The following is a 23,504-nucleotide window of genomic DNA, read 5'->3' as shown; positions in this document are numbered from 1 at the left end:
CCAAAGCACTTTTGTCTTTTATCCCCCCTTGACTCACCTTAAACTTGTTAGAATCTAAGGGGAGAATGTCCTCAGCCTTTCCCGCCTGCCTCTATGTATTTTTAAACCTGTTCCCACACTGATTTTTAATTACCCCCCACCCCCGGTGCTAAGAATCAGTCCGAGTTTCATCCAAAAAGGCTGCTCTAGTTTTTTCCCTCTCCTTCTAAACCGCTGTGCGAGGAAATCAGAGACTATCTTGCAAAGCAACTGAGGGCTGGGGGGGGGGGGGGGGGGGGCGGAGTCTTTTTCATTTTTATTTCTGTCACTTTATGGTGCAGATGTTTAAAAAAAAAAAGAAAGAAAGAAAGAAAGGAGAAGAAGAAAAGAAAAGAAGCCACCGAAGAAATCTCCCAAGGCAGCAGGGCCGCGAGGGGAGGATGGGGAGAAATCCGAGACCAGCAAGGGGGGGAAGCGGGAGAGGGAACGTGTGCGCCCGAGGGAAGAACGGCGGAAGACAAGGGAGAGGAGGAGGGGAGCCAGGGTTTAAAAGGAGGCCAGCGGAGGATTAAGGGGAGGAGATCCCAGGCAGGGTGGGGGGCGCTGAGACGCCCTAGCTGGGGAGCAGCCGCCCCACGCACGCAGCAGGGCGGAGAGGATGGACCCGTGCGCCCGGGCTTGTGCCCCCCGCAGCCGCTGCCCTTGCGCTGCGTCCCACAGCCGGAGGCGCCTCTAGGGGGCACAGCATGGAGCCTGGGCTCCGGGGGCTGGAGCAGCTGCAGCCGCGGGACCCGGGCGCCCCCCGCAGCGGGGCAGCGCGGAGCCCCGAGGGGGTAACTGCCGGCAGGGGGTCGGGGTGGCAGCGCGGAGAGGTCAGTGCCTGGGCCGGGCGCTGCGGCTCCCGCGGGCCCCTGGCGCAGCCGCGCGTCTGGCTGTGGAGTGAGTGACCCGGGGCCACCTCCCGTGCCGGGCGCTGCCTGCCCCTTTCCGCCGGCCGCAAGGCGGGGTGGAGAGACGTGACCCTTCCCCTCCCACTCCCGCCCCGAGTGCCACCGGCCGGGCGGGGCCCTGCACTTCGCTGGCAGGACTCGGCCCACCCTGGCGCCCCGAAAGTGGCCGGGCGGGTGAGTGCCGGGGCCGCGAGGAAACCCTCTGCTTGCGCGTCTGCGGTTGCTGCCTCTGGTTCCTGCGCCTTCGTCCGGCCTCCCCGAGAGCGCAGAAACTCCCCCGCGGAGCCCGCCGCTCCCGGGGACAGCCGGCTCGCCCCCCCCCCGGCCTCAGGTTTCCCGCAGCTGGCGATTCGCCGCGCTTCTCCGCTCATCCGCCCGGGAGAGAGACGCCCGGCTTTGGAAACGCTTCGCATGGGGAGAGCAGCGGACTCGGCGCGCTGGGGGTGGCTCCGCAGCAGCTGGTAGGTGACTGACTTCAGCTGGGGATTAGCACGTTAAGAAACCCAACAGTTAGTCTTGTAAAGTGGGGGGGATTCAAGTCAAACCTCCTTCGCCCCCCAGGGGAGAAACTTCCTGGACAAACTCCACTGGGTCAGCAGTGAAATTCCTAGAAGTGTGCTGTGGGTGGGTGGGTGGGGAAGGAGAAACACACATGCAAATAGTTGGTTGTCATAGACTACGTGCAACCTACGGCGGGAAGGCTCCCCCAGGGCGAATCCCAGAGTGTTTACATGCAGCTGGATCCTGGAGGCAGATTTTGGCTGAGAAGAGAGACAGAGGATCTAGGGAGGCTGATCTAGTCCATGGCTAGGAGGCTGTTGGAGATTTCGAATCCGAGAACTGCTGTAGAAAGAGACTCTGGCAGGCCCTTTGCACAGAAACCACAGGATTAATCTTCGTGCAACTTCCCCTTGTGTCAAGGGGGTCAGGAAGGGACAGAGAGGGAATCGGGCTGCAGAGGCTAAAATCCCAGTCTCTCAGGCATTGACCTAAAGGTGAGTTAAACTCCTGTTCATAAATCTGCATCCTCTGAAGCTAAGAGGTGTGTGACAGGGCTGGGGGAAATGCAAAAGTGCTTGTAGGGTTTCGTTGGGTCTGTGCTGGGATGAGATGCCCTTGGCCAAGGCTCTGTCCCCATACTGTATTCCAAAAGCAGCTGTTTAAAGGAACAATATCCTGGAACTGCCAATGGCGGGGACTTTGCATGGACAGTCATAGGGGAGCTGGGGAGGGAGCCGGGGGGGGGGGGGTTTCCAAGATGCTAGTGAGTAATACCAGCCAGACTTGTAAATCCTCTTCTCTGGCCTTGGCTGCACTAGGGAAGAAATCCACCCCTGGGATCTCCTCCCCGGCTATGAACATTCAGTAACTTAGGAGCCCCATAGAGCAGCTTTTATCTTCCTCTCTATTGCTGGAATTTTCAAAGATGCCTAAGGGACCAAAGTCAATGGGAGCTGAGCTGAGCCAATGCCTTGAAAATTGCAGCCCATGTGTTTTTTCTCTGACTTCTTTTTGCTGGATCATTCACTAAATATGTTGGTATGTACATTTAATAGAACCTCAGGTGTCCAACCCCCTGCTCAAAGCGGGACCACTCCCCCAATTTTTGCCCCAGATTCTCTAAATGGCCTCCTCAAGGATTGAACCCACAACCTGGTTTAGCAGGCCAATGCTCAAACCACTGAGCTATCCCGCCCATTTCCTTCTTTTGGCTACTCTGAGACCCCGTGCCACTTCCAGTGAGTAGGAATTTTTAGAGGAAAGGCTGCTATTGGCCCACTCTGTCCCCTTCAATTAGGTGAAGGAGCTTAAAAAAAACCCACCCTGAGCTTAGAATGTGAATATACTGTTCTCTTGAGGTAGGATTTATTCATTGTTTGCATCCTTTAAAAAAAATGAGCTATGCCGGTATCCTTTCAGAATCTGCCCAGAGAAGTGCAACCTTAGCCCATGTCGGGCAGGGGGCCAGAGTAGAGACAACTAGATGAGAAACCCTTTCTAAGAAACCTGTAATAAGTTATGTGGCCATCTAACTGGCTTGACCCGCATGTGACAGATCGTAGTTCAGTTCCCAGCCATGGTGATTAGTGTAATTAGCAGAACAAATCTGCCTAAAGCAGGCTTTGTAATTAGCAATCAGCTGGATGCTTCTGCACATCTCTGTTAGGGGTAGTAAGGAATAAACCCCATGTAGTATAAATCCCAAAGAAGCCAGGGTGAATTTACTGCTGGGAACAATCCAGGAGGGCTAGGTCACTGCTCTCTGGGTATAAAGCTTTCCCTATATAGAACCCAGGCTCCCCTCCACTGCCTGCGTTGTCCACGGCTCTGATCTTTCTGGGGCATCTGCTGTTTGGTTCTTTCCTACTAGTCCCTGCCTGCTCCAGTTTGTTTGTTCCCTTCATCCTGGTTGAGAGTCTGAAGAGCACCTGTGAAAATCAGGCCACGAGTGCCTTGCATATGATCCTAGAGTGAATCAGTGACAGAACCCAGGAGTCCTGATTTCCCTGTCCCGTGCTCTAACCACCAGACCATGCTCCCTCCCAAAGCAAACTCCTTTATGCTGCTGGCCCTTAGTTGACTTTTACAGTGCAGTGACGAGCCTGGTAGCGCCTGCAGCTGGCTCTGGTTTGGGTCACGCAACCTAAAAATACAGCCAAATAAAATAGCCCAGTTGGTTGCCAGCCCACCAGCTGGGCAGAACAGGCGACTGCTCGGGTCAGCAAAATATTCAGGGACTGGTTAGCGGCTGCAGGGTTGGAAGGAGCTGATGAATCCAGGAGCCCAGGGCAACTTCAGGACGGAGAGCTACACTGCGATGCAGGAACAGCGCTGTGGTATTTTAGATGCCGAGCTCTGATTCTTACAGCTGCAAGCCCTGTTCTGAATCCATCGCCTGAAGGGGGATCGTTTTGCATATACGCTTCCCACACATGGGCCTCTTCTGCGTGGGACAGGCTGGGGTCACAGCTGCTGAAATGACCCAGCAGCAGAATAAAACAGGGGTGCTCAGGACACGCTGGCAGACTGCTGCACCAGTGTCACCCCCTTTTTGGCTGCAGGACCCTTGCAGAGGTTGTTCTCCCGCAGGGGCTGGGATAGGTGGATTTTTAAGGCTCTATTTCAAGAGATTGGCATCAGGTCCTCCATCCCGCACCAGCGTTGAGAGCACTCAGCACCACACAGGATCAGGCCCAGATACATGGCGATTTAGGACAGACCTGGCACCAGGCTCCCAATGTCTTGCAGTGTGTTTGATGCACATGGGCCCTTTAGGCATTGAATGCCTCTGTGCAAATACATTTTGGAAACCCCCCAGTGCTAGTAGCTGTTTCCTGCCTGTGTCACCCTGAAGGAAGACAGCCAGTGCTGCTAGCCTGTGTTGCTTGGAGCTTCCCCAGCCTGCAGTGGGTCCTAACCCTCTTCCTGGCTCCTGTGTGGGGAGTTGAGTGGCCATAAGTCCTCACTGATATCGATGGTACCAGATTTGAGGAGATCTGTCCTGCTCTCTCCAGCTTTAAGCTTGGCAGACATCCAGAGGAAGGCAGAGCCCCATGATTAGGCCAGGGGATTGGCCACTGGGACTCCTGAGTCCTAGTCCCAACTCTCTGTGGCTCAACTTACCTGTCTGTGAAATGGGGATAATGCTTTTCTATCTTCCAGGCTCTGGCAGTTAATGAGTTCATGTTTGCACTTGTAAAGCCCGTTAGATCCTTGTGTGAAAGGCGCAGGAGAAAATCTACTTGCTCGTGATTTAATTAATAGTCCCCCATTAGTTTGGAGGCTAACGGGAGTGTCATCACAAGGTGACACTGCATTGGGGTATGCTGATGGCTCGTGGCAAATATCGCAATTGTCATGACACACAGACTTTACCTGAGGGAGGAAGCCAGGAAAGTGGCAGCCCTAAGGATAATAATGGGCAGTGAGCAATTAAACAGGCTTGGTTTCTGCGGAGAAAAACCCATAACGACCCCCGTCCTTATTCCCCACGTTGCCCATCTTATTTCCTTCTGGGCTTGGCAACTGAACTCTTTATCCATGGGAAGAAATGGAAGCAGTCTAATTATGATGGAAAAAGGGGCGGCGCAGTAGCTGTGACAGGTGCAAAAGCCAAGGGGGCAGAGGCATTATTTAGGGCAAGGAGGCATCGCTGAGATTAGCAGGGGAAATTGAGCAAAGGAAAATCTAGGTTGGATACCAGCCAAAACATCCAATCAGTGAGCTCCGGCAGGCTACCGAAGACTCTGCCCCATTGCTTGAGTCACTTGAGGCTGGACTAGACAAAGCTCTGGGAAATACAGACCGCAGGGAGCAATCCAGCACCAGTTCTGGGAGGTCTCTTTTGTTCCTAACTTCTCGGCTAAAAGACTCGGACAAGATGAGTGGAAAGACCAGCACAAGATCCTGTGGACTGGTACCCTTACTCACGGGAGCAGTGCTACTGAAGCCAGTGCATGGGGCTACTCCGGAGCAAAGAGCAAGCCTGAAATCACTAAGCTGATGAGTCTCAGCTGATTCCCGAGTCTCTCGGCAGCCTGGCTTGCTGTTCAAACATTCATCCTAGTGAGCTCCCTGGAGGTTGGGATCTGGCTGTGGGCCAAGGGGCCTGGAGCAGGGAGCTGAGGCATGGAGTGGGATGGGGACTGACAAGTAAGGAGATGCTGTTAAGAAGTGTAGGGCCCAAGGGTGCTTTGCTCAAAGGGGGAGGGGCGACGAACTGTATGCAACAAGGTGGGTGTTTTCCATTCCAACCATCCCCCTGCTGCGTTGGGAACGGAACATGGCAGCATCGGGCTAGTGCCTGCTGGAGAACCAGCACCAGGGCTTCCTAACTGAACTTCCTGCTTGCCCTGCTCTGCACCTGGAAGCTTCCTCTGGCCTTCATGTCACTTTCCTTCTCTCCAGTGCTAGGGGCCCAGAAATAGAAGCCCATGTGGCTCTGGCTGGGGTTTTAGTGGGTCTCGTTCGGTGGCTCCAGCCACATCGCATTTCACCGGCTTCTATTTTCTTCACTCCCCCCTGCGGCTTCCAGGACGGGGTTGAGCCCCTCACACGCTCTGAGAGGCTTGTCACGCTACCTGCCAGCCCCTCTCATGCCTGGCCTTCACCCCTCCTCGCCAGTCTGCTGCAGGCCTGTGGCTCTGTCCCGGGCTCCTGTCTGTCCCGTGGGTGCGTCCTTCTAGCAGAGAGGTTGCCCTGAGCCTTCCAGCTCCGCTCCCTGCCTGGGCTCTGCAGTATAACAGGGGCCTCTGCTGCTCACCCTGGGCTTTGAGTCTCGCACCGGGGGTGTGCCTGGGGGACTCAAACATGTCTCTGAGATGGGGGAGGGCATGAACCCACTTCCCGGCCTGCTCCCACTGCCCTCCCTGCTGACTCCTTTCCCCGGCTCAGGGGCCAGGCCTGGCTCCCCAGAGTCCCTAAATGATGCTGAAGGCTGAGATGGGACCTGCTGCTGCCCAATTGCTGCTGGGGATTGTCCATTTGCAGCCCAGTGGGGAGCCCTTCGTCCTTGTCCTAAGCAGCCCTGCAAGCAGCGCCCCTTGCCCCGGCAGCAGGCTCTGGGCGCTGGCCTGTGGCTGGCCTGCTCTCAAAGGCATTTCCACAGGGAAGCCCAGCAGCTGCCTCAGGATTGTATCCGCCCAGAGGGGGCGGTGGCAGCACCAGGGCTTCTATGCTCTGGCAGAGCTGCTGGCGTTTCTTGCTGGACACTGTTCCCTCAGGAGCAGAACGAGGCAGAGCCCCCCAGTGCATGGCAGAGCGGTGGTCACGCCCTCCCCGGGCAGCCTTTTAGTGCATAACCTTGCTCTTCATGACTTTATTGTTGATGGGCTGAAAATGCTCCAGTGAGCCCCAGACCAGGGGAGGCCTCCTCACGCCCTATACCTTGCCACTGTGTACACCGTCCCCATCTGAAATGAGCATCCGGCGGGGGGGGGGATGGGCACTGGCTTTTCTGCGGAGATGGCTAATTCCTGCCAACTCTGGTGAGGTTCTTGTGATGGGAATGCCAGTGCACTGGGCACGGACCTGAGCCCTCTGATTCATTTCACACCAGTGGCTGGGGGGGAGCTAACTGTTCTGGGTCATTATGGACCCAATCCCATCACAGAATCCACCATCACAGTTAGTGCTAAGTGACCCCTGTTGGTCAACTCCCTGGCACAGCCAGGGGCTGAATGGGCCATGGCGGGGGAGCTCAGCCCCCAGACATGGTCCCTTTGATGTTGGGCACCCTGGCTGAACTCTGCCACTTCCCCTGCTGTCCTTGTCCTGGGAGGAACGAGCAGCCTCCAACCTCCCAGGGCCCCGAGTCCAACAACTCAGATATTAAAGGGGAGACTGACCAAGGGATCAAAGCAAAGCTAAGGATGGAGGAAAGGGGCAGCGTGGCTCTTGCACATGGCAGAGGGCTCTGGGAGCATCTCCTCTTTGCCCCCTGGGCGTGGGTGGCGCTGGAAGGTTACACTGAAAGGGAGTTATTTTTAACCATCATATCTTGGCGCAGACTGTAATTATGATTCCCCATCTCCTTCCTTGGTGGGAGGTGACTCCGGGGATGATTGTTCCAGCAGGAGCAGCGCTGCTTGGCCCCTCCCAGCGATCGTGTCTTGGATGTCTTTCCCACCCGGGTGACAGCACAGTGGTGGAGGGAGCTCTGGGGCTGGATGGGGGCTGGGGCTTGTGGGGCTTCCAGGGCCGTGTGAAGTTTTTTGCTGCCTGGTGTCGCTGCTTGGGACTGTCACCAGTTCCTCTCTCAGAGGTGCTGGCATGGGGGAGCTCAGCTCTTGCTCCCATGATGCAGCCTTGAGCTCCACTGACTTTGATGGGGCGCAGATTGGGCCCCGGGTGAGACCTAATGTGGTGGCACCTTCTCCCTCTGTTTGTCTTGGTAAGACAAGGGTTTAATTGTGCTCTGGAGTGTGGCGCCAGGTGCTGTTCCAGCTAATGGGTTGGAAGGGCGCTATCTGTAACAGACCAGGTCTCTTGAGTCACATGCATCAGAAAAGGGATGTTGCATTCGTTCCAGTCAAAGGGGATGATCTTTGTAGCATTTGTTCAGTGTTCAGCACGCCCACCGCACGCTGCATCGGCCAGGCTATTGCACAGCTGCGTTGCAAAGGGAGACCTAGACACCCACTTCTAGAGATCCCGCTCTGAGCTGTGCTTGGGCACTGCCCTGCAGCTAACTCTGCATGAGAGCTCCTCCTGCAACCGCCTCACTCCTGCGACCACCTCGCTCCTCCTGCCACCGCCTCACTCCTCCTGCCACCGCTTCGCTCCTTCTGAGACCTCGCTCCCTCCGATCCAGTCTCCTCATCTCCCTCCCCTCCAACCTCTAGCTGTTTGTTCTCCTGCTCGCCCAGCCTGACAGAGCGAGTTAAAATGCACCCACCTTTTAGCTCATACAAGTTTGTGTCCTCAGTACTGTAAACCCCCAAAGTTCACAAAGCATGAGTTCCCCCCAGAAAACCACGTGAATTTAAAAACTAATAATAAAGGTGGGGGGCTTTTTATTTGCCATGTTGTGGGCGGGGGGGTTAAGCCTTTAAGGTGCACTCAGGTCACTTCCTCCACAATCACAATTGCTCGTGCAATCAGTCCTATCCAGGAGCTGCCTGCATCTTTAAGCAAAACATCAGATATGATGAGAGCTGGCAGTGCTGAGAACCCAAGTTGCATGTGGGCCTGGGACTGCCACGCAGGGCACATGGGAGGATGTGACAATTGGCTTGCAAGGAAGTGGTCCCCAGGATGGTATTGGGCTGCGTGTCCAGAAAGAGTGTGAGCATCTGGTTGCCAGAGGGCCCCTAGGTCGGGTCCATTCCACGTAGGGCATCAGCACCAGGAATTTCTTTCTCCTCTCCCCAAGGAAGGCAGAGGTCCAGGCTTCCTGTCCTGAAGCATTCTCTGGAGATACCGACATTCCTCGGGCATCTCTTGCTGTCCAGGAGCGAGCATCTGTTCTGCCTGCATTACGTACATTAAGGAGTAGCTGTAGCAGGCTACTTTGGAAAGCACGTCTCACAGGGACACTGAGGGGATTCACTGGTGGGGGTGCATCAGTCCGGGAATAGCGATACTCTGGTTCAGCAGCACTGTATCCCATCTGGGCTCCAGGGCATGGGTACAGGAGAAAGCTGCCTGCTGCAGGAGTCACTGCAGATTAGCCAGGGCTGTTCTAACAGGGGGTTCCTCTGAAAACCCCCTTCTGGAGCCTGTGACCGTTCCAGTGTTTTGGGGGTGCATGAGCTGCAAAGTAGAGAAACTGGGGGATCTGCTTCAATCGCTTCTTATAGTACTCCAGCCAAGGAGGGAGGCAGCTGCACAGAGCAAACAAGCTTGCATGCGAGTGGCACTTTGCTGGAAACGTAACAGACCCTGTTCTTGAAGAACCAGCTGAGTGTGGGGGTGGCACGGCCCAGCGCTCGGCCTGTGTGGTCTGGATGAGGGGAAGGTTTTGAAAGGAGGCTGTGAGATTATATCTTGCCCCAGGAAAGTTTTGCTTCATACCTGGCTGTTTGGTGCAATCTCATCCATTCCAAAGGCCAAAGAAAAACCCTTCTCTTTTGCGAAACAGTGTTACAAGCCTCAGGGATGAGCCGTGCCTGGCAGGAGCACCCAGGGGTGAACTGCAGCGAAAGGAAGGGACTCACCTCAGGCCTTGCTTCTGTCTGGAACTTTAACCAGGGGTTCCCTAGAGCCTCCTCTCACACAGCAGCAAGCCTGGATCCAGGAGCTGGCATAGCCACTCTCCTGACTGCGCCTTCAGAAGTGCCGAGGAAAACCGGGGCTGCCCTTCCCCAACTAGCGGGGAGTGGATTCCCCAGGTCCTCGTCCAGGTCGCTCACCCAAAGGTTAGTGTTTGGAGCAGGGGATTGGGTTAAATACTGCCGGCAGGACTGACTCTTCCTGTGGGGAATGTCCTATGATAATACCCAACTCTTGTAATCAGTAGATTACAAAGTCAGTATCGTTATCCCCATATTATAGACAGAGAAATTGAGGCACAGAGAGGGGCAGTGACTTGCCCCAGGTCACCCTGCAGGCCACAGGCAGAGCCAGGAATAGAACCTAGGTTTCCTAACTCCTGGTCCAGTGCACTAGCCACTAGGCAACACTTTCTCCATCCTTTTGTCTCTGCTTCTCGTGGGTAACGAACAGGAGAGGGGTTCCGGGGATCTGGGTTCCTTTCCCAGCACTGCCGCTGATCGCTGGGAGGCCTCGGTGAGTCTGTGTCCCCATCTGTAGAACGTGGCTCAGGATACTGTCCTGGCTCACAAGGGGAGTGCCTGGGACACTTCGGGCTCATTGGATGGACGGTGCTATGGAAGGGTGGAAGAGAAGCATCTTCTTCCAGCATGCTGGGCTCATTCTATACTGCCGAGCAAGCCAGAGGGATGCTGCCAAAACTAACGCGCCTTTGTGTAGCGCTTTGCAAACCCAGGCCTGTGGCGCTGGGCCTAGCACGAGTTGAATGAGTTTTAATGAAAGGCTCATTGCAGGGATTGGAAGCTTAACATCCAAACTCCCAGTCTAGGAGCTGAGCTGCTGTCTCGCGCCATAGTGCTAATGCCATTTCTGTAGCATCTTTCATCCCATGGGACCCCCAAACCCTTCCCAAACTGCAGACGTTCAGCTCTGCTGAAAGGCAGCCACCTCTGGGGTGGCAGGCAGCAGCCGATAAGTTGCACAGCAAACTGCACTTCAGGAGGGACGAGGCATCTTTCATCAGTGACACTGGGGCAAACTCCCCTCTTTTACAGGGAGCGCAGTAGGGGCTCAAACGCCCACACCAAACAGAGAGGGCTTCAGTCTCTCTTTACACATAGTGGGGTTTTGTGTTCCTGCTAAAATACCGAATTAATCAATTAACTCGAGTGACCGTGTCTGGGAGTTTTAGAATCTGATGGCAATGCTGGATTTTTTGTAACCCTTGGGGATTCTATTAATAACAATAATGGTGCTGAGGTCTGGGAACAGCCATCTCTCGCAAGGAGTATTAAATGCTCCAACTTTTAAACACACGCCGCTTTGTGTCACGTGAAGAAATTTTGAGGCAGGGTGAGTTGTTTCTTGCTTGTCCTGAAATGCCACGTGCAGTGATCATTTGCAGGACAAACAGCCTTTCGGGCATCAGGGAATAAAACGATTGAGACTGTTCCGGGAGGCCAACCAAACTGGGCAGTGCCCCTTTAAACGCAACACACCCTCTTCTGATCAGCACTCGCCCACCCCACCACGGAGCGCTCCAGAGCTCACCTCCCTGGTTGGCTGCCTGGTTGGAGGGCTGTGCACAGAAGCCAAAGACGGAGCGGATCATGGAGAATCAACTCCCTGCCCACGTGGACAACCAGCACCTCCCCTCAGAGTGGAGGCACAGTCGTGTGGCAGGGAAGGAAGCTCGCACAGCCTGTGTGGTCCTGGTCTGGAGGTGACCAGAGGCCTGCTGGCTTTTCTTGCCAGCACTAGATGAGCCCCAGTTCATCGCACAGAAGGCCACTAGCTCACTTGCCCTTTTCACAACTAGCTGCTGGCACCGTCCGTTGTGCGTGCTGCACAAGAGACGCTGTGGGCCTGATCCAAAGCCCGTGAATTCAGCAGGCTTCGAATCAGGTCTTGCGTGAGGAAACCAGAGGGTAAGTAGCAGATCATGGCTCAGAGGAGTAGAGGGCATAGCAGCAGAGCCGGGTACGTCAAACCAAAAGGTGCCATCTTACACAATTGTCATCTTTATTTTTAACAGCTCCGGCTGTGTGAGCAGGCACTTTTGACACTGGTCATTTCCAGTACTGAAGGGTGAGAATAACAGCCGGGCTGTGTGGGACACAGGTAAACTTAAGTCTGACTGACGGATGACCCTTGGAATGAGGGTCAATTGGGTGTGATGCTTGTTAGTCCCCAAGCAATTATAGACAGTTGCCTTGAAAAGCAGCTGGGTCTTTGCTTCGCTCTGCAAGGTAACATGTGGGGCTTAGGGGAAGCTAAATGAGATAGGAAGGGAATTAGGTTTAAAGAGACTGGCAGCCAAAAATAGGACCAGCCCATTGTGTGTTTTAATGGTAAGACTGTGTGTGAAATTTATAAGAATTCTCTTCCCTGCAACTGCAGGGAATGGACTGTGCTCTGGGGAGTGGATTTCACTCGACCCGACAACAGCCAAAGTTTGCAGCAGCATCAAAGAGGCTTTGCAAAATCCACGGAGTTTGGAGTTGTCAGCAGGACATTTAAAAGTTTTTAATGTAGCTTTTTAAAGGTAGGTCAAATCTAAGATTGTAATTGAGGTTAGTTGCTCTCCACAGAGGGCTGGAGACAACACAATATAAACAACGGCACACTGAAGAGAAGCAAACATAATCTTAAGAAGTATTAGGGAAGATTTAAAATGCCTGGTAACTTCATTTGGTAGCAGACGGTTTTAAGGGAGAAAATCTCGCTCATTTTGGGGCTGACTCCATCACTTTAGGTGACTGTTAAGGCAACCTTTATAATGCCTTTCCCCATGTGATGGAGGCTTTAGCAGTATGTTTCAAAGGAAGATTTAAAAACTCACTCATCAGTAGGCTGTGGGTTTTGTTGGCTTTTTTTTCCTTTAAATCGCCCTCATTCAAATTGTCATAGCTTGACAGCCCTGTGCCAGGAACACACTGTCATCATGAAGCTTGTATATTTAATTCCTTCCCTCTGATACTAATAACGCCTTAAGATGATTAAAATTGGAAGAACTTTAGCATCTCATTTGCTTTCCATTGGTTATGCTGTTCGCTGGCTTTTTGCTTCGCTCAAATTAGGCAGTGAAATTAGGCAGGTCGCTTTCCTTGCTTCTTTCCTTGTGTGTGTTTTTAGATTATAATCAATTTTTCTTTCTGGCTGTGGTGCGCGAATCCCTGTGCTGTTATGACTGGGTTCCCAACTCCGCAGGGGAAGGCTGCGAGTTGGTCTACGCTATGTCGACAGTTGTGATTTAGAGGCATGGTCACTTTAACCCGTTACGAGGAACACAACTCAGGCTGGGTCCATGCTGTAATTTTGCTGCCCCAGCACTATGGCACGTCCACATCTACACACTGTGTGCTTGTGTCGGTGCATTGTGGGAGAAGCTGGGCAGTTCTCCAATCCTGCTTCGGCAGCGGACAGACGGCCCGGAAGTCATGCACACAGAGGGAGAAAGGAGGGTTGGCCAAGCCAGTTATACGGGCACTGTGCGGGGGGGAGGGGGTTGTCCTGTCCGTGCCACATAAATACTACATTCCAGCCTAGTTACAGGAAAGGAGTCGCATGCCAGCTTCGTCCTCTGACAGGGGCAAGATGCTGTTAGCTGCCAAGTTGGTGTGTGGACACAAACTTCCTTAGTGCCAACCAATATTGTCAGCTGGTAAGATGGAATGTGGTTATTTTTAAACCCAGTTTCAAACCACAACGTGAGGGGAAATATTCTCCGTGTGTTCATCCGGGGCCCAGGCAGTGCCTGTTTGCTAACCCAGCAGCATACCCCAGCCACTGTCGTGGTGTCCTGATGAGCCCAGGTAAGGATCTGACGGGGGGTAATCGGACAGTTCAGTCAGCTCTAGAACTGACCTGGAAAACAGGCTCTGCTCCTGCATATTTAACAAGGACTTGCTGTACCTCCGTGGGAGAAAAGCCACTCAGACGTGGCTAACTGTTCTGTGCGTGCCAAGTGCAGCCAACCCGTGTCTTTGCTCTACGCTGAGGGGAACGTCCTAGAATCATAGAATATGCAGTAGGGAGCTAGAAGGGCAACTGCCAATATACCCCAAAGGTACCACACGCGCAAGAAAAATACCCTTCCAGAGCAAAGGGGGGAAGGATAGCTCAGTGGTTTGAGCATTGGCCTGCTAAACCCAGGGTTGTGAGTTCAATCCTTGAGGGGGCCATTTAGGGATCTGGGGCAAAAATTGGGGGAGTGGTCCTGCTTTGAGCAGGGGGTTGGACTCCATGACCTCCTGAGGTCCCTTCAAACCCTGATATTCTATGATTCTATATCAGGGTTGGAAGAGACCTCAGGAGATCATCTAGTCCAACCCGCTGCTCAAAGCAGGACCAACACCAACTAAATCTGTCTCTGTGTTGCTCTGGAAGGGTATTTTTCTTGAACATGTGGTACCTTTGGGGTATATTGGCAGTTGCCCTCCTGGCTCCCTACTGCACATACCAATAGAAATACACTGTCCGTATGTTTGTTTATTTTCTTACTTTCTCAGTTGCTTAGTAGAAGAGTGCTATGCTTAATGTGCAAGTGATCGCAGGTTCAAATCCTGCCTGCCTCAGAAGAGGTGAATATTTTTTCCTAGGTTAGACTAGATCTACTAATCTCTCCTGGCCTTACATTATATGACTCTTACATTTCATTGAAAAACAGGGTTTTTTATATCAACCAATCCCTGAAGTGCTAGGAGCCCAAACACAACAGCGTGAGCTCTTGCAGGATCACTGAGGAAATGCAGCTGACTATGAGCGAAAAGCAAACCGCTTCCCTCTTTCTGCCATTTACTTCTTGTTCTTTGCACAGCTTGGGATCAGTAAGACAGACTCTTACGTTATTTCAGTTCTCCTGCCACTGACCCTGTAATAAGAAAAGAGCTTTTTCTCTCACCCACTGAAGCCCTCACGTGGCGTTAATGGCAAGGGTTGTTTTAAGTGTGGCCATAAACCAGACCCCTGGCTCTGCCCTGATCTGCTCCCTGTGCCTCTTTCAAGAGACATCAGCTTAGTTTGACAAAGATCTTGCTGTCAGCTCTGTGACACTGCAGGGGAAAACCAAGCCGGATTCTGCCCGGCTTCCAGCATCCTCACTGCAGCTGCAGGCTGAGTCTGGAACGGGAAGGTCATTACCATTAATGATGGCAGCGCATGAGTTATGGAAGTTCACAGTTTGGTGATCAGACACCCGGCTCAGCGGCAGTCAATAATAATAACGATAACGCTGATCATTAAAAAACAACTTGTTTTGCGTAGGAAACTGAGCAGATTGGAGAATAAATGTGACGCTCCCAAGATCCTCTGCTACTTTGTTTTGTTTTAAAGGAGATATTTTTCTTGTTGCCTGAAGAATGGCTCTGTTGCTAAGGCCCTGGGCTGGGAGTTGGGAGATCTGGATTTTGTTGCACACAGACTTGCCATCCCTGTTCTGTGCCTCAGTTTCTGCAGCTGTAAACGGGGATAATGAGACCGACCATCCAGAGATGTTGTGAGGCTAAGCTAATACGTGTAAGATCCTTCGACATCCCTACCTAGAAGGTGCCATAGAAATGGAAAGTACAGGGTGAAAGCCTGAGTCCTTACTCGCCACGACTTCAGTGTGAACGTTGTCAGAGCAAGGGCTGTTTATTTGTCCTGTTCGTAATTGGGCCAACAAGTCTTGCATGTGCCTGCGCTGCTTGGACGTGCCCAGGGAGCCATTTGCACCTGCACAGACAAGCATTCCCGTGCACCGTCTCCCTTTCGTTTGCAGAGCTGTTCGGGGTGGGGACCATTGTTTTCTTCCACTACACGTGCAACCAGTCTTACTAATTCATCAGGCAGATGTGCATTGCTTTGTGTGGGCATGGGCTAGGCGCTTGTGTTTGAAAGACACCACCTGTTGTCTAGCTTCTGAGTGGGAAGGAGAAAAATGCCTCTAGGAGGATGTAGGCAGGACGCAGAAAAGGGAAGGGGAAGGCCGGTTGCATGAGCCACCATGTCCTAGCTCCTCCGCTGTGAGCCCTTCCTCTTCACTGTCTGCTAGTGATGCCTTCTGTTCATCTCTTTTCTCCCCCACTCTCTAGAAAGACCTGACCAGGAGGATGTCATGACAGCCAGCAGCGCCGAAGCCAGCAGAGCCATGAGAAATCAGGATCTTCTGGAGAAGAAGCCCCTGGGACCCGCCCCTCCTCCCCGGAGGCACAGACGCAGGCTCAGGCGCAAGCCACCGACCGAGGTGGCCGTGAAGGGGCAGCTCCGGATGCGCTCGCCATCAGGGGCCTTCGTGATGGTGGGCGTCTCCGTCGTCTTGGTTGGCATGACGATCGCCGTTGTGGGCTACTGGCCTCACCGGGGCCCACACGCAGCCGGGCCTGGGGCCAGGCTGGGTAACTCCAGCGGCACGGGGGACATGAAGAAGGAAGTGAAGGTCTCTGCCCAAGCCCGCTACCTCCCTCACAGCGAGAAGCTGAAGCTGATTGGCCCTGTCATCATGGGCGTCGGCCTCTTCATTGTCATCTGCGCCAACACCATGCTGTACGAGAACAGGGACATGGAGACCCGCCTGTTGATGCAGAAAGGCCTCTACTCCATGACTCCGGGCCTTGCCCAGGACTTCAGCCAGGAGGACAAGTACTGCCAGAGGAGGACTAGCTTGCCCCTCCTCAAGGCCAATGCCGAGTGTGTCGAGGGCTGTTATGAGGTGGATCTCTCCTCCAGCGGCTTCCAATCCTGTTCCAGTCCCGGGAACAAATGGGCCGACTGCTACGGGCATAACAGGCTCCAGACGACGGCCCAGCTGCTCCATCACAAGGGGATTTCCCACTCCATGTCCCTCCTCAGTGTCCGTTCAGACTCTGGCAACTCCATGGAGGGGAACCTCAATCTGTCCTTCACCCGCGGGGCTGAGTCGGTAATTTCTTTGGCTGCCACTGCCCGGTCACTTCCCGTCATCAAGGTGAACAACTGCCTCATTGAGAAGCCGTCTGCAACTCGGGGGGCAGGCGATGAGGGGGAGATCAGCCTGGCTGGGGGGCCAGATGATGCACCGCGGCTCTCATGGACTCTCCCACCCAGGGGCGGCAGCGTCTCTCCCAGAGGAGATGACCTCCAGGGTGGCCATGTCGTTATTAACATAGACAGCGAGCCTCCATCTGTCACTGTGGGCGAGACATACCTGAACCCAGATGGCACCAAGAACGAATTCAGCTCAGACGTGCAGCTCCATAACCCGGGTCACTCCAAGTCGCTGGACCTTGGAAGGCCGGGCGTGCTGCTGGTGGCACCCATCAAAGACCGGAAGAACAGGAGCTGGCCTAGACTTGACCAAATCAGTCTGGTAGGCTATGCCAAACTGGAAAGCACGGGTGAGTCCTCTGACAGACTATTGGAACAGACAGATCAGCAGGGCCCGGATGAGCCCAGCTCCAGCACCCAGGAGGTGTGAACAGAGATGGGTTCAAGGGTCTGACTTGGCAGGGGATGGGTGACATGGCCAGGACACCCTCCTCTCTTTTCATTGCCTCACCTGGGGGACTGCTGAGCATGTTCTTCTTTTAAGCAGACATTCCAATGACGTGGGGAGGTCAGTGCTGCTGACTGAGCCCAGGACAGGCCTGCTACTCCTTAGGGGAAACTCTTCAAGGGATAGATGTCTCCTCCCTAGAGGCACCTGGTGCTGAGGAGGTGTCACTCTTTCTCAGTGGGCAGCCTCAGCCTTGCCTTACGCCCCCCTCTCCCCGAGCTACATGAGGAACCCGGGCTTAGACAAGCACTCCCCGAAAGGGGAGGCGGGGTGGGGATCCCTGCTACTAAGCCGTAGGGGCCCCTTTCCACATCATTAGCAAGAAGGGCTGCGGCAGCGGGTGAGTGAGGGGCCCCCGCACCGCCCCACACCGCTAGGCAATTCACTGGCCAATGGAACGTTAAGGCTGCCAGGGTTATTAAATGTTCTCTCGCCACCACCACTGAGATGCTAAGTCAATCATTTTGCCTGCACAATGTTTCATCGTCTGTCTTTACAAAGCTCGCTGTCACGGGTTGCCCCCCTTCAAGATGCTACTTGATGGGCTGGGATACCGCTGAGCCTGCCTGTTCTGCCAACATGGGCTCCCTTTAACCTGTCTTGCTGAGCCAGGGTCTTAAGCCTCCTCCAGCACACACACAGGCAGGGCCACACCCAGCTGCAGAAAGACACAGACACTGAGATCAGCTCTGGGAAGACTCAGTTTAAGGGACTTGCCCTAGCACTCAGATGCCCACCTCCCTTGGAGTGCAGACCTAAAGTTATATTGTCTTGCTCTGTATAGAAGAATCTGCACAGTGCAAGCTCATAAAATTTGCTCTCTCCCTCAATGTGAAGAGAAATATGCACCCCTTTGTGTCCCCCCCATTAGAAATTGCATGAACTGGGTTTAATAATAAAAGGTAGATTTTAAGTGGTTATAAGGGTTAGCAAACAGAACAAAGCAGATTACTAAGCAATTAAAACAAAACACACAAACTAAGCTTGATTCACTAAAGAAACAGGTTACAGAATGTAATTTCTCACCCTAAATGTTGAATTTAGGCAGTATGCAGAGTTTCTGTAGCTCCGTTCCAGTTATTTCTTCTTCTAGACTGGACCCCTGTCTCAGTCTGGACTTACCCCCCACCTTTCCCTTCAGGTTAGTTCCTTTGTCTCTTTAGGTACTTTCAGCAGTCCTTCTTCTTGGGTAGGCAACGGAGGAGAGTCCCATTTGCCTTCCTCCCCACCCTTAAATAAGATTTATGTAAGGTGGGAATCTTTTGTTTCCCAAACTTGACCCCCCCCGCCCCCGGCTTTTAGTGGAAAGTTACAAGAAGTCCAAGATAATGTTTAGTATCAGCTGACAAGACCACCTGATCTAGTATTGTCACAGCTGTGGCCTTCCAGGAAGGAGAGAGATTAGTGTCTTCAGTCTTGTTGTTTCTTCCTGATGGCCTGTTGGCTGGAGGGTGTCTTCCCAAGACACACCCAGTTGTAATTGTTACATAGTCCATGTTCTTAACTTTAGATACAGAAATGATACATGCATAGAAATTGGATACTCACCTTCAGTAAATGGTAACCCTTCCAATGATACCTTACATGAGCCATCTTGCATAAAACATATCTTAGCTGTGTCATATCCATATTACACTCCATATTCTTTATGAAAATATGCTTATAACGTCACACTCGCCCACTGCCTTCTTCCCCGGGAAGTCTCCTCTGCCACCGTCAGAGCGACAGGAGTCGTCAGCAGAAGGGGCCTGGGCAGGATCTCTGGTGTGTCTGGTTTCATGGAGGAGGGCACCTGGCTGAACATGAAGAAGCAATAGGAGTGGGTCAGGGCAGGTCCACACTGCAGTCGGAGGCGTGACCGCAGCTCAGAGGGGCACACCCCCTGCTTGCTTTAATCTAGCTCGCCTGCTAAAAATAGCGGTGAAAATGCAGGAGCCCAGACCTCGGCCTGGGCTAGGAACATGAGTCGTACCCAGGGTTCTGGGTAGGTTTTACGCAGCCCATCCTGCTGGGTCTTCACGGCTAGTTTTAGCCGCACTAGCTTGATTAACGCTTGTGTGCATATGCCTCTCCAATCTCCCCTGTAGATACTGCTGTATCTTTAAAGGGATGGCACTCACTTACACCAGCTCTGAATTTGACCCTAGCGCTGTGTGAAACGAATCACCCCAACGATCAGGAGAGTTCAGCTCCCGGGGTCTGATTTACAAGATAGGGGCCGCCTGCCGAATTTGGATCTAGGTTCTATCGCTAAAAGAAACCAAGACCAAAAGGAGCTGTATACCGCCATACAACTCAGTAGGGGGTCACCCATTGTACAGTGAGTCTGATTTCCCCCGTGCTTACACCAGTTTAAACTCTGCTGCAGTCAGGGGAGAAAGGCTGGTCCAGAGGTTCTGGAGCTAGCCTGAGATTGGGGAGACCTGTGTTCAATTCCCTGTTCTATCACAGATTCCCTTTATGATCTGGGGTAAGTGCCTTAGGCCCACTGCTTCAAAGATATTTAGGTGCCTAACTCCCATTGGCTTTCTTCTTTGTACCTCTGGTCCCCATCTAAAAACAGCTGAATAGCATTTCTGGTGCTGGAAGTGTAAATGCATTAAAGGCTGTAAGGTCCTCGGATCTGATAGTCATGGGGGCTGGAGATAGATTTACACCCGTGAGAGGAGAATCAGGCCCCCAGTTCTGAAATCGTGAATTTGGCAAAATTCCCACTGAGACCTCACTTCCCCCTTACCTGGCTAAGTCCGGCCTGCTGGTCGCGCTGCAGACACATCTGTGTCGAAGGGTCTTTTGTAGCCTATATCAGGTCAAATCGCAGCTCTGCGTTAACCTGCCGAGGGAGAAAAACGTCTGCTGCCCATTTCCTTCTGTGTGAGGAATTTCATAGAAATGTTTCTAATTTCACTCCCAACGTCCCTTTCCAAATTCTTCACCATGACCTTAATTACCCTCTGGAAGGTGGAGTGAGAATCAAACTGAGCACTGGCTTTGGAGCTGTTAAAGGACTTAAAACTCGTCTGTCTTTTAGCTACACCCTGACTCATATTTAATAACACACCTCGAGACTGGGCCTGCTCATGGTAAAAGTCATGTTTAATTTTTACCTTCAGGTTGCTTGTTCGATGCTTTGCTCCGCGGGAGCAGTGACATGTCTCATGGCCGGGTTCTCAGGCATTAGCACTGTGCTGTGGTGGGCCCAGCATCGCAGGGGCACAGGATTTGTTATAGTCCAGTGGGTAAGGCACTAGCCACAGTCAGTTTAGCTAAATCTAATCCCCGCTTTCCCTCTGACTCAGTGTGGCCTCACGTCACATAAACATGCTGTGCCTCAGTTTCCTCATCTGCATAATGAGACTTCGCCTCCTTTGTAGAGCACTTACAGATCCTTGGATAAAATATGCTCTGTAAATATTATTAGTGGATTGATCACACAAGCCGTCTGTTCAGCCGCCAGCTCGTTCTGTGGCCATTGGCACGTCACTTAACATCACCCTGCCTCAGTTTCCACATCTGTTTTAAAACAAAAAGGGAAAATCATCAGTAGCACCAGGGTGTCGTGAAGATCAACTCGTTAACATTTCTGAAGTGCTTCAACAATGGGAAGTGCTAAATATCATACGGCAGGGGGAAGTTTGGGTAAACAAATCTTTTAAGAGCAAGAACCCACTGTTTTTCTCCTGGGTCCTACTCACCTGTCCTCGCTCGGGTTTTACTCCCATTAAAACCAGTGGGAATTTTGCCTGAGTAACAGCTGCAGGATGTGCCCATTTGCTTTCCTGAAACTTGTCCCTTCTTAAAAACAAATCTGAACTGACATCACCCTGAGCCAGGCAGCCGCTCAGCAGGCAGCGGGAGGAGGAAGGAGCGTCTTACAGAGGGATCAGCTCATCCCCATTCTGTTTGCCACAGCGAGGCAGCATCCACCGGGGAGGTGGTTGGTAACAGACCAGATGGGTGCCTCCCATACAACCTTGAAAAGTGGCAGGAGTGGTATCTCCTGGATTTTGTCAAGGAAGCTCTGTGCTGCAATGTAATGCCTGAGCTGAGCGGTGTGGGGAGTGACTGGCTTGGGCTGAAGGCCAGACAGGAGCCGTAGTGACCATCTGCTCTGAGCCCCTGCATAGCACAGGCCAGAGACCCTCACCCAGGAAGTCACTTGTGGTTGAGCTGGAATTCCTGTAGTCTTAGACATCCAGTCCCGAGGGGAAGGTTCCCGAGCGACAGAGAATCTACCATGGCCTTTGGGAAACCGTTCCAATGGCCAACGAGCTGGTTGCTGAGGCTCTGGCACTGCAGCTAGCCCCTGGGCCTGGGACTTCCCCCTTAACATGCTGGGGACAAATATCCAGAGTCTCCCATTCAGGGAGGCCTGAGCTAGCTTTAATCTAGCCAGCTTCGACAGCGGAACAGTGATGCCGTGGCAAACCCACCTGGAACACCGGGTAAGCTCCTTGCAGGGCTGGCTCATGCTGCTGCGGCTTCTGGTAGCCGAGCTAGCTAGATTAAAGCCAGTTCAGGTGCATCAGCTCGAGCAGCAATCACACCCCATGACGGCAGTGTAGACGGAGCCGAAAAAGCCCCAGGTCTGCTCTTGGCTTCATTCACCCAGAGCATTTTGCTGGCTGCCCTTTTATGCCCCGTGCTCCCTGGCCATTTCTCTGGAAAAGGAGACAAATGACTTGAAATTTAAAAAAAAAAACATTTGCTTTGAGTGACCTTTCACTCCCCCTCTGCTCCGTGCAGGGACTGCTGGCTTTGCAAGGGCCAGGCTGGCAGCTTGCCAGCTGCCCACGGCCTGCACCGAATGCCGCATCAACCTCCAATTCCAAAATAGCCCCGTTGTAGTATGTGAGCTCTGACTTGCCCTTTGTTAGATGACTAGAAATCACCTGCAGTGCAGACCTGCCCTGGATCCTTGTTAGCCTCACTTTGCAGCAACGAGACGGAAAGGAGTACTTTTCTTTTTGCGGATACAGACTAACACGGCTGCTTCTCTAAAACCTGTCAATAAGGAGAAGGTGGCTGCCGCCCCAGGGACTCACAGGCTGCGCTTGGTCTGGCGTAACGTCAGCTAGACACATGCACCTCTTTTTGGAGCCCCCCCAGGCTGTGCTCTGCTACCACTGTGCCCCCATGGAACTGAGACCTGAGCTCAGCCCCAGCCTGGGTCACATTTCCAGAAAGCGGGAAATTTGTCAGTACAGCTTCCAGTTTTTATTTGTACTGTGACAAAGTTTCCCCTCTACCTTGGTGGGTCTTGTGCTTATTGGCGGATTTTCTCGCCTTGGAGCTTCACGGCAGCCCTCAGTTTGGCCGTTTTCGTGCACCCACAGTCCAGGTCAACTCCTCCTGTGTCTGACCAGGAGTTGGGAGGTTTGGGGGGAACCCAGGCCCGCCCTCTACTCCGGGTTCCAGCCCAGGGCCCTGTGGAATGCAGCTGTCTAGAGTGCCTCCTGGAACAGCTGTACGACAGCTACAACTCCCTGGGCTACTTCCCCATGGCCTCCTCCCAACACCTTCTTTATCCTAACCATAGGACCAGAGCAGCTTCTTGATTGGCTGCAGGTGTTCTAATCAGCCTGTCTGTCTTAATTGTCTCCAGAAGGTTTCTGATTGTTCTGGAACCTTCCCTGTTACCTTACCCAGGGAAAAGGGACCTACTTAACCTGGGGCTAATATATCTGCCTTCTGTTACTCTCCCCTGTAGCCATCTGGCCCACCCTGTCACATATCCCGCCCCCCGCCCCGCTCAACACTGCGGGGCTGGGCAACTAGGGACGCCAGGCAGTGTACCCGTGACAAGCCATCTGCATTGCCATGGTGGCTTCCAGCCCGGTGTTGTATGGTGAATTGGAAAGGTTGTAGGGACAGGAACCATCTGGTCACCCTTGCATTCTTCTCTTTATTTCACTGCATCCACTGGAGGGGTGCGTGGTCAGTCACAAGGGTAAACCGTTGCACCAGAAGGTAATAACGTAGTGTTTCCGTGGCCCATTTCACAGCTAGGCACTCTCTTTCAACCACAGCATACTTCTGCTATCTTGGGAGGAGTTTCCTGCTGAGGTAGAGGATTGGGTGTTCTTCATCTCCGACCATCTGCGATAGGACAGCTCCCAGTCCTACTTCAGATGCATGTTGTAAAATGAATTCGTTATTGAAGTCTTGGGCTATAAGCACGGGGTTACTGCAGAGGGCTGTCCGTAGATCCATGAATGTTTTCTCTGCGGCATCTGTCCACTTCACCATGTCTGGACCCCAGGCTTTTATCGGGTCTGTCAGGGGACTCGCTCTGGTAGCAAAACGGGGAATAAATCGTCGGTAGTACTCCACCACACCCAGGAATGCCC

The 23,504-nt window shown here is 53.0% G+C and overlaps 1 protein-coding gene across 5 annotated transcripts; it reads left to right on the top strand.

The window, feature by feature from the left end:
* Positions 1 to 274: 274 nt before the first annotated feature.
* TMEM200B (transmembrane protein 200B) lies at positions 275 to 21,123 on the top strand. 5 transcript variants are annotated; one of them, XM_007064877.4, is made up of 2 exons: positions 275 to 1,390; positions 15,720 to 18,090. In XM_007064877.4, exon 2 carries the CDS (start codon positions 15,739 to 15,741, stop codon positions 17,074 to 17,076), a length of 1,338 nt encoding a protein of 445 aa, XP_007064939.2. In that variant the 5' UTR covers positions 275 to 1,390; positions 15,720 to 15,738; the 3' UTR covers positions 17,077 to 18,090. The 5 variants fall into 5 exon arrangements, with proteins under 5 accessions (XP_007064939.2, XP_027682954.2, XP_027682952.2 ...); XM_027827153.3 differs by having other exon boundaries at positions 276 to 1,390; positions 15,716 to 19,897; XM_027827151.3 differs by lacking the exon at positions 275 to 1,390 and adding an exon at positions 1,579 to 1,924 and having other exon boundaries at positions 15,716 to 21,123.
* The last annotated feature ends 2,381 nt before the right edge of the window (positions 21,124 to 23,504 follow it).

Source organism: Chelonia mydas, chromosome 19 (assembly GCF_015237465.2).
Source record: "Chelonia mydas isolate rCheMyd1 chromosome 19, rCheMyd1.pri.v2, whole genome shotgun sequence".
Lineage (NCBI taxonomy): Eukaryota > Metazoa > Chordata > Testudines > Cheloniidae > Chelonia > Chelonia mydas.
This window is presented reverse-complemented; position numbering and strand designations above follow the sequence as displayed.